Source organism: Boleophthalmus pectinirostris, unplaced genomic scaffold, assembly GCF_026225935.1.
Source record: "Boleophthalmus pectinirostris isolate CB_2022bp ecotype Guang Dong unplaced genomic scaffold, ASM2622593v1 HiC_scaffold_1, whole genome shotgun sequence".
In the NCBI taxonomy this organism is placed as follows: Eukaryota; Metazoa; Chordata; class Actinopteri; order Gobiiformes; family Gobiidae; genus Boleophthalmus; species Boleophthalmus pectinirostris.
In genome coordinates this window covers 34,606,271-34,616,858 of record NW_026570970.1, presented here as the reverse complement: position 1 = coordinate 34,616,858, position 10,588 = coordinate 34,606,271, and the positions used below count along the sequence as shown (strand labels likewise).

The following is a 10,588-nucleotide window of genomic DNA, read 5'->3' as shown; positions in this document are numbered from 1 at the left end:
TTTTGTTGTGATGCTTTGTAGTGACTTTCAATTGAAAACAGGTTTTCTACATATCTCATGTGAATTTTTTCTCTCCACTCCATCCATCTGCTTCTGGTACGGCCCTTCCCTCAAATTTTAGAACCCTTTGTGGCCCCCGAGCCAAAACATTTCCCCAGCCCTGAGCTAGATTCAGCTCAGGATTTCAGGATAAGCCTGGATTTGTTAAGCAAATTTGATAGCACGCCTCCCCAGTACTGAATATACAATAACAGAGTAGCTGTTTATACACGACACTAGGACCAATTGAATATAAAACACAATTGTATGTCATATATATAGTTGGGGGTCTCCATCAGTCTGGGGGTCCCTGTCCTGAAAAACACTGATGATGCCTGATCTACTGAATGATAGAAATGATCAGGTTCAACATTTGTGATTTTACCTTTTAGATATTTCATGGCAAAGTACAAAGTAATCAATATGAAAACTGTCTCTTGCCTCCATCTGGTAGTACGATATCATCACACTTTGAAAAATATTAATGGAGACTGTGCAAGAGTCTAGATTAGAGATCTGCGCGAGAATTTTCAGTCCCGTTCCTGCCCACTCCTAGCCTGATTCATCAGCCGGTTTCACTTCCTGGAAACCATCTGACCTCGCAGTGTTAGGATTCGTTCGCTGGACGGTAGGCGGGTACTTTTTCTCATTTAACACGCCATCAAAGCAAAATCCTGATCTCTCTCTCAACCTTGGTTATGAATTTAAAACATCAACGCCAAAGTGAAAGGCACCAGCTGTTCTCCAAGAAACACCTTCCACTGCAAAACAATCAAGACGTGATGTTGCTGTAAAACCACAAGAACAAGAAAGTGCAGCTCAGTCTGTTTGTCTTCTGGGTCTGGTCAAGTGGTAACGGAGGGAAACAGGGGCAAATTTTTGACATTCAAATGTCTCTTATTCAGAAACTAGAGGGACTATTGAAATAAGTAAAGTATCAGAATGTAGGAAAGAGTTACACTCCAACAGGGTCAAGTTAAACCTGTGATATTCTTTCAAGTTGTTGACAAAAAATTTAAAACTCATGTTGGTAACAGAGGGAATGAAATATGCAGCACTTTTTGGGCAATAAATCCAAACAGTGATAACTCTTGGTTCTCACTTCCATATCCTTAACAAACTGGTTTGAATATTTGCTTCATATAGTTTTTTCTACCATATGGTACAAGATTAGGTTGAAAAACCTCTTACTTTTTGAGACTCATGAGATTTTTTATTAAGAAAGGTCATGGTAACGGAGGGAAAAGTAACGGAGGGAAAATTGTACAAACAAGTAGAAGGTGCAGGATTTTACATCATTTGTCAGATTTTTTTCATCTGAATACTTTAATATTACTTCAAAATGAAAGGAAACTATTTCTATAAAATATGTCAGTCCTTCCGAGCAAACTTTTATCATTTCAAATACTTTTTTTTTTTTTTTTAATCATGTCCCTTCATCAACAGTTCAAAGATGGAATAACACAAGATATGATGAAATACATCCATTTATTGACATGATTTGCAGGTCTTTGAAATTTGGGAAATAATTTTTGTTCCATGTTTCATACATGGTCTGTTTAAAACATATGGAACTTTAGAACCAAAAATGGTACAGAAAAAAGGTCAACAGTTTCATAAACTAGAGTACATATGTATCTGTTCAATACAGTTTTTATATCAGATGCATTAACTTGAGTTTTTGGCCTTGCTGTTTACTTTTTCTTTTTTTCTTTGATGGCGCTCCACATACAAAATGATCGCTGCAAATCTTAGGCAGTCAAAGGTTTCCTTTTTTGGTCCTTCCTGTGGATCAATCCTGCCCTTCGCCTTCGCCTTCCACTATTTTTCAGTTCCATTGGGAAGGGAAACAGTTTGAACAGAGGTTTGCAGTCACCAGTGTTGGGAAGGTGACTTTTAAAATGTATTCCCTACAGTTTACAGATTACATACCCCAAAATGTAGTTTGTAATGTAATCCATTAAATTATTTACAGTGAGTAATGTAATCTGAATACTTTGGATTACTTGATATTGCCATGCTTTTTTAAAACTACGTGGATGTAGCAACCACATCCACGTCCCCTCATGTCTCATAGAACAGTAGTGCAGTTATCATGAGCCTATGCAGGTTGTTTTTACTATTGCCGGTAGCTTTGGTTTGATATTTAACTTGTAGGTATTTTTGCGAGGGGGATTGTTCTTCGTCGGTTTCTTATTATTATTCCCTTTTCCGACCAAACGATCGCATTTTTGACCCCCTGAACATGGACGAAGTGTCCCCAAACCGGGGTTCAGATCGATCGACCCGGCGAAAAATTTGATAAAATGGGCATCGCAACAATGACCCGAGTGACCCGACTCAACAGCGCCACCTAGAATTCGACCCCTATGGGACTAGGGACAAACAAAGTTTGTCGCAGGGAAACGAAATTCAGAACAGTGATAGAGAACAATGAGACAAGACAAAAGATGAATTGGAGCATGACCCTATGACGAACAGGAAGTCGGCCATATTGGATCATACATTCGGCGCCGTTTTGACTTGGGTGTCTACAAAAAGATTCAAGTCCCCGGGGTTTGCTCCAAATGAGCTCAGATTTGACATGTCACATCTAGAGACATAAACTCACAAAATGCATCAGAAGGAATTTTGATTCTCCTTACGGTTCGCCCGTAGCACGCCGCCCAAAAACACCTTCATTTCCTGTTTTTTTTCGGTGACCTGTCACGGCCACAGGCATTGTCCTACAGAACTCAAATTCAAAACACAACTGTGTGATCCAGGCCTGAATGTGATGAAATATGAAATTTAATAAAAGTGAACTCTATAGCGCCCCCTAGCATAGACATGAAACCTCAACATTATTGGATTTGTACCAAATTCGGGAATTAAATTCTCCCCATGATTACAAGCAAAAAAGTTTATTACGGACATGATGCATTTTCAACAGTTGGCCAGCAGGGGCGCAAAGACTCCCCCAACAAATAGTTAGAAAATGATTACAGACACAGGCTGAGTCCGATCGTGCTGAAATTTGAATCACTAATGCCTGATCTCGGCCTAAACATAATACACTATAAAACAAATGAAAAGTGAACTCTATAGCGCCCCCTAGAATAGACATGACATGTTAACATTATTGGATTTGTACCAAATTCAGGGAATAAATTCTATGCATGATTATGAGCAAAAAAATAAATAACGGACATGGTGCATTTTCCACTGTTGGCCAGCAGGGGCGCAGTGACTCCTAAAAATATTTAAAGGTGCATTATGTTATGTGTCTAATGGACGAGCTGTCGGCCTGGGCGGATGTCGGGGAGAAAGGGTGACGTGTCGGGGCGGTCGCGAGTCCCCGGAGGTCGCGTGGGGGGGGGTGCGCGCCGGGGCGAGGGCCACCATCGCCGCGCGCGGCTTTAATTATATTTGTTTTGTTTTTTTATGTCTCACGTTGAGAGAAGTGGGTGGTCGGCGTACCCCCTGCGTACCACGCCCACTACACGCTTGTCCCTTTCTTCTTTAAATACAAAGGGATGTCTGAATTTCCAAGACACAAATGAGTTTTTGCCCGTGCTCTGCTGGTTCTGTTCTACTGACTCCTCGACCTCGTTCATTGTGTGACCGACACCACCAACGTTAACAAGACGTTTACACAGCTCTTATTGCATGTGTTCTGTTTGGGTTTCCAGCAATGAGTGGAATTACTGAAATAAAAACAGAAAAAAAAGGGATATAGCCCAAAATGTGAAAACAGGAAAATGCCACCATGTAATCCATTTATTTCAATGAAGTAACTGTAATTCATTTACCACTCATTGAAACTGTAACTGTAACCGAATGCAGTTACTCAGAATTTGTACTCTGATTATGTAACGCCGGTACATGTAATCTGATTCTCTTTTGCTTCCGAAGCACATTTCTCGAGCCGTTTTCCATTGTTAGGACATTCAACATCTACACAATTACGATATCCGAATCCCACAACTAAAATATGACAATATAAGAACCAAAAACAAAAGCGATACGGTTCAAAAGACTTGAAAAGATCAACTCTGACAATACACGCATCCCAGTGAGAAATCAAACATGGCGATTTGATGCTCACGTCTTCGGAAAATCCTCCCCAGTATGCCTTGCGCGATGACCGGAAGTCCGAAGTTCGCGATGCATGGATTCAGAATCTGTGTGAACCTCTCAGATCACCACAAAGTAACATATCTTTAAAGTTTAGTGTCATCATTTCAGATGGGGGAGCAGGGACTGTGTTTACAAATTTGAGGTCCAATTAATTAAAGGTGTGCTGTGTCACTTTTCTGCTGGTCTCCATGGAGATCTCTGAAGAAAATTGAAGTCATTCAGCTGGACAAAAGTCTAATATATTTGATTCTTCAGCTCTGAGAAATGAGAGAAATGAATGCACTCTTAAAAACCGGAGCCACTGAGAGGATAATACACACACACACACATGCACATACACACACACACATACACACTCCATGGAGATGTTTGTGCTTTGCCTGGAAAGTCACACAGTATGGCATTAAACCTCCAACACCATGGAGACAAACAGGAGAGACGTCAGGGTAAAATACAGGATTACAGGTTTAGTCCTGGTTTAGTCCTGGTTTAGTGTTGAATCAGTTCTGGTTCAGTCCTGATTTAGTCCTGGTTTAGTCTTAAGTCAGTCCTGGTTTAGTTCTTGCTTAGTCTTATTTAGTCCTCTTTTAGTCTTGAATCAGTCCTGGTTCAGTCCTAGTTTAGTTCTTGCTTAGTCTTGAGTTAATCCTGGTCTAGTCTTGAGTCAGACCTGATTTAGTCCTGATTTAGTTTTGAATCAGTCCTGGTTTAGTCCTGGTCTAGTCTTGAGTTAGTCCTGGTCTAGTCCTGCTTTAGTCTTGAGTCAGTCTTGATTTAGTCCTGGTTTAGTCTTGAGTTAGTCCTGGTTTAGTCTTGATTTAGTCCTGGTTTAGTCTTGAACCAGTCCAGATTTAGTCCTGGTTTAGTCTTGAGTTAGTCCTGGTTTAGACTTGAGTCAGTCCTGGTTTAGTTCTGGTTTAGTCCTGGTTTAGACCTGGTTTAGTCCTGGTTTAGTCTTGAACCAGTCCAGATTTAGTCCTGGTTTAGTCTTGAGTTAGTCCTGGTTTAGACTTGAGTCAGTCCTGGTTTAGTTCTGGTTTAGTCCTGGTTTAGACCTGGTTTAGTCCTGGTTTAGTCTTGAACCAGTCCAGATTTAGTCCTGGTTTAGTCTTGAGTCAGTCCAGATTTAGTCCTGGTTTAGTCTTGAGTCAGTCCTGGTCTAGTCCTGCTTTAGTCTTGAGTCAGTCCAGATTTAGTCCTGGTTTAGTCTTGAGTTAGTCTTGGTCTAGTCCTGCTTTAGTCTTGAGTCAGTCCTGGTTTAGTCCTGGATTAGTCCTGCTTTAGTCTTCAGTCAGTCCTGATTTAGTCCTGGTTTAGTCTTGGGTTAGTCCTGGTTTAGTCTTGAGTCAGTCCTGGTTTAGTCTTGAGTCAGTCCTGGTTTAAAGAAAGACCGATGGAGTGAGGCTATGACTTTGAAATAACATCGGGCAATGGCAGAATGTTCAGAATGTAACAACATCCAACACGAAGGCAAGAAGGTTCAAAAATAGTCTAGTCGGAAAATGTCAATTAATTAGCTGCGCAAGAAAACCAGGTAAGTTTGGGGTTGTTACGGACAATTAAGAATGTGAACATACACGCTGAGCGAATTTTGGAATGAATGAGCTATAGTTTGCATTTTTATCGAGGCTCCTTAGTTTGTTTGCTGTATGATTGTTCTAAAATCTAAAATCAATCGGCAGATGGCGGGCGGGTGCGGTTTTGAAAACCTTCGGTGCAAAATGGACAGCGGGCGGATGATGAGTTTTGTGTTGCAGTTGCGGATGAAAAAATAGCCCATCCGCGCATCTCTAGTGTGCGGTACATGCTATCATAGACTGGCATATGCTAAAGGTTTCAGACCCACGCATTTGCTGTCTCTTATACAGCCCAAAGTCCACAACAACATCATATCCCAACCCACTGACACTTCAAAGTCCAGACAACGCGTCATGTCAAGGAACACTGAACACTTCTATATTGCATAGTGAATTAACATGAATGAAACATTAAAAACAGAGAATAATCCCACACAATCCACATTTGCCATGTTCAGTGTGAAGGTACCTTAACAAAACAGATACCTACAACTGTATAACTTTCTTTAACTACATCTATTTATGAAAATGTACTTACTAAAAAGTACATTAAATACAATATAAGGCTATAATATACTGATACAGCTGTCTGCAATATCAATCCACTGCCAAAATTTCAAGTGGGAATTACAAAGTTGAGCTCAGTTTTTGTTTTGTTTTTTCACAGTTGCCTGCATTGTACACAGGACACACTATGAGTTAGCGAAAGCCCAACATATTTACAGTGAAAAACACCACAACACAGCTCCTATCCTTTTCTGATGTTATTATTATTATTATTTATTATTATATATATATATATTTTTTTTTTTTGTAATAAGAAGTTTGTCAAAAAAAGGACTGAAAACAGACTACAGAAGTTTGGTTAAATGAATGCTTAAGATTTATTATATTATTTATGACATGTGTGCACATAATAACTCCTAGTATAATAAGTCCTTCAGTGAGTTGGTTCAGTTCTTTTTTTTTCTTTTTTCTTTTCATTTGTATTTTATTGTCTTTTCACAACGTGTATTTACATAATAATTATGACAAGCAAAGTAATTTACAAATTGTCCATATTAAGTCAAGTCTAAATGTCCAATGTCCATTGTGTCCGTAGGCATTTCCACATTTCTCATTCCTGCTTACACAAACTGTAATGTAATTTTCATAAGAACAAGTAATTCAAGAAATAAAATAAAACATTGTAGCTTTAAACTGGGGTGTAAGTTTAGTCTTTGTTTTCCAGACACTCATAGAGTTGGTTCAGTTCTATGTCTTATTTGGTTGTGGTCTTCAGTGGAACACAGAACCACTAATGAACCCTGAGAGTTGAACCTGAACCCAAAGGCAGGGACCAGAGGCTGAGTGAAGGTTGTGCTGAAGCTGTGGAGCAGTGTTAGTTTGTCAGCCACACAATAGAAGGACAGGACCCCGGCGTCTGAGTCCACGTACACCCCCACAGTCCGAGAGCCGGGTCTGTGTGGCAGGACTGTCTCCTGATCGTTGTGCCAAACAGAGAAGCCTTCATCAGAGCAGAAGAGGCACCAGGACTGTTCATTTCTTCCTAAATAAGCTCCATTCATCTTCCCTTTCCTCTGCAGTCCTCTGTACGTCACAGCCACATGGACATGTCCGCTCCACTGCACCTGAAAGTAGCTCCGCCCACACAGCTCCTCAGCACACAGCACCTGATAGAACCAGTCGAACCTGTCGGGATGCTCTGGGTACGGTTCATTATCGTTCACACTCATCACTGCGGTCTTTCTGTCAGAGAACCTCAGTCTGGGGTGGACAGAGTCCATGTCCCACGTGAGACCCACGGAGTCTGGTGGACAGAACAGAGAACAGTAATACATCATGATCAAGATACTGTACTACTCCTTACTCATAATACAGGTATATAGTATATATAGTACTCTTGGTGCTTACACTTCTTAAAACCTGGTTTTAACCACTGCGGTCCACAGGGGTCCAGTCTGAAAAAAGAACAGCAGTGTCAGAACTGTTTTTCAGAGCAGAGCTGTGGAGGCAGTCGCCTGAGAAGATCACTGCACTTGTTTAGACTTGGTTCATACTTGAGTGATCGTAGCTTGTAGCGGGGCTCCCTGACCAGAGCCTGCAGGAGCTGCCCCCCTGTCTGTCCTGGGTGGTTGTAGCTCAGATCCAGCTCCTCCAGGTGGGAGGGGTTTGAGTTCAGAGCCGAGGTCAGATGTGTACAGCCCTCCTCTGAGACCAGACATCCAGACAGACTGGAGACACAGGAAACCAGGGGATTAAGACACAGTGTGTAACAAAGCCAGACTCAAGAGGGAAGGATTATCACCTGAGAGCCACCAGTCTGCAGGGGGCGCTCTTCAGCCCAGAACACAGCAGCTCCACTCCTGAATCCTGGAGGTTGTTGTCACTGAGATTCAGGTGTGTGAGACTGGAGGAGCTGAGAACTGAGGCCAGACGACCACAGCTGCGAGAGGACAGACCACAGCCACAAAGCCTACAACAAGAAATAGAAGTGAGACAAAGCAGAAATGCTGCTTTTTGTAAAAAAAATAAAAAATAAATAAATAAAAAAGAAATTAATAATAATAATAATAATAATAATAATAATAAATAAAATACATGGACCTGATGAAGTAGTTGTGACATCAACAAGATGACTTTATTGAAGTAACACTTAAATACAGGAATATAAAGCTTATGTTAAGTCAAGAGTTTACAGTAAGAACTGACCTGAGTGTCTCAATTTTGCAGGAGGTGCTGTTGAGCCCAGAACACAGCAGCTCCACTCCTGAGTCCTGGAGGTCGTTGTCACTGAGATCTAGGTGTGTGAGACTGGAGGAGCTGAGAACTGAGGCTAGAGGACCACAGCTGCGAGGGGACAGGCCACAACCACTCAGACTGAGGAGAGAGAGGAACATTAGAGACTAGAACCACCACACAAGAGTTTAAATACAGTCTGGACTCACAGGGCTTTAGTGGAGGCTTTGACCACTGGCAGCAGACCCACGAGAGCTGTCTCTGAGGGATAGAGTTTTCTAAGGTCAAACTCCTCCAGATCCAAGCCTGAGGACAGTAAGATGAAGCCCACAGCTGACCATTCAGCTGGAGAGCTTAACCAGGACAGACGCTCTGCTCTCATGTACTTCTGTATCTCCTTCTCCAGATTGCGGTCGTTCAGTTCATTCAGACAGTGGAACAGGTTCATGCTTCTGTCTGGAGACTGACCCTCATCCAACTTCTTCTTGATGTAGTCAGTGGTCTTTTGGTTATTGTGTGAACTTGTTTTGCATGTTGTCAGACCTCGCAGCAGCTTCTGGTTCTCCTCCAGAGACAGCCCCAGGAGGAAGCGCAGGAACAGGTCCAGGTCCATGTGTCCATTTGGACTCTGTAAGGCCTGGTCCACAGCAGAGCAGTAAAAAACTTCAGTGTTTGTTCTCTTCCTGCCTATGTTCAGAGAAGATTGTTTCTTCAGCAGCAGGTTCTCTCCAGAGCTGAAGAAGGTGTGATGGACGTGAAGAGCAGCCAGAAACTCCTGTACACTCGGGTGGATGAAGCTGTAGACATGGTCTTCATAGAGGCCCCTCTCACCTTTGAAGAGGTCTGTCACTACTCCAGAGTAAACAGAGGCCACTGTAGCGTCCAGCCCATATTCACTCAGGTCACTCTCATAGAAGATCAGGTTGTTTTTCTGCAGCTGCTCAAAGGCCAGTCGTCCCAGAGACCGAACCATCTTCTTGTTTTCAGCAGACCAGGCAGAACCTGTCTCCAGTTTGTCATCATATTTGATGTTCTTCTGTTTAAGCTGCACCACCAGGAAGTGGATGTAGAGGTTTGTGAGAGTCCGGGGCAACTCTGGTTCCTCTGTTTGTTCCAGAAGCTTCTGTAGAACCGTGGAGAGGATCCAACAGAAGACTGGGATTCTGCACATGATGTGGAGGCTGCGGATGCTCTTGATGTGGGAGATGATGGCTGTGGCCTGGTCTCTGCACCTCTTCCTGAAGTACTGCTCCTTCTGCGGGTTAGTGAATCCTTGCACCTCTGTCACCATGGAGATGTACTCAGCAGGGATCTGATTGGCTGCTGCGGGTCGTGTGGTTATCCAGAGGCGAGCGGAGGGAAGCAGGCTTCCTCTGATGAGGTTCACCAGCAGCACGTGCACTGAGGTGATCTCTGTGGTGTCTCGGTCAGGACGCGGGTTTCGACTGAAGTCCAGAGGAGGTCTGCACTCGTCCAGACCATCAAAGATGAAGAGCACCTGGAGATGTTGGAACCTGCAGAGACCTTTGGATGGACTGAAGAAGTGGTGCAGCAGTCCCACCAGGCTGAACTGTCTATCTCTGAGCACATTGAGCTCTCTGAAAGTGAACGGGAACAGCAGCTGGAAGTCCTGGTGGGCCCGGCCTTCAGCCCAGTCCAGACTGAACTTCTGAGTCAACACTGTTTTCCCCACGCCGGCCACACCCCTCATCAAGCACCACTCTGTTTGACATCTTTTGGACTTTAAACATGTCTTCACATGTGATGATGGTCTCTAGAGAAAGCAGGTCTCCTGGACATGGTCTCCATGTGTCTGACCTCACCTTCCTGGTTGACCTCTGAGGCCCCGCCCTCTGTGATGTAGAGCTCTGTGTAGATCTGGGTCAGGGGGACGGAGTTTCCTGCTTTAGCTCCACCCTCAAACACACGACTGAACCTCTGCTGCAGATCAGACTTCAGTTTATTGCGATGTTCAGAACCACATTGTCCTGAAACAGAAGTGAAAATAAGAAATGACATAATGACACAAAGAGACATAACAGATCTCAAACTGAAGCTCCTCACTGTTGTGTAGACGTTCAGCCAATTTGTCCTGGTCCAAAGTCTTGAGGAAG

The 10,588-nt window shown here is 43.0% G+C and overlaps 1 protein-coding gene across 1 annotated transcript in view; it reads right to left on the bottom strand.

The window, feature by feature from the left end:
• Positions 1–6,645: 6,645 nt before the first annotated feature.
• LOC129408686 (NLR family CARD domain-containing protein 3-like) overlaps positions 6,646–10,588 on the bottom strand; it is a 4,802-nt gene continuing 859 nt past the window's right edge. The window contains exons 2-8 of the mRNA XM_055152942.1: positions 10,298–10,462; positions 8,684–10,196; positions 8,448–8,615; positions 8,044–8,211; positions 7,796–7,969; positions 7,650–7,696; positions 6,646–7,545 (exon numbers count right to left, since the gene is read on the bottom strand). Of these exons, the coding sequence (XP_055008917.1) occupies positions 6,971–7,545; positions 7,650–7,696; positions 7,796–7,969; positions 8,044–8,211; positions 8,448–8,615; positions 8,684–10,196; positions 10,298–10,462 (2,810 nt within the window). The 3' untranslated portion in view covers positions 6,646–6,970. The remainder of the gene's footprint in view (positions 7,546–7,649; positions 7,697–7,795; positions 7,970–8,043; positions 8,212–8,447; positions 8,616–8,683; positions 10,197–10,297; positions 10,463–10,588) is intronic.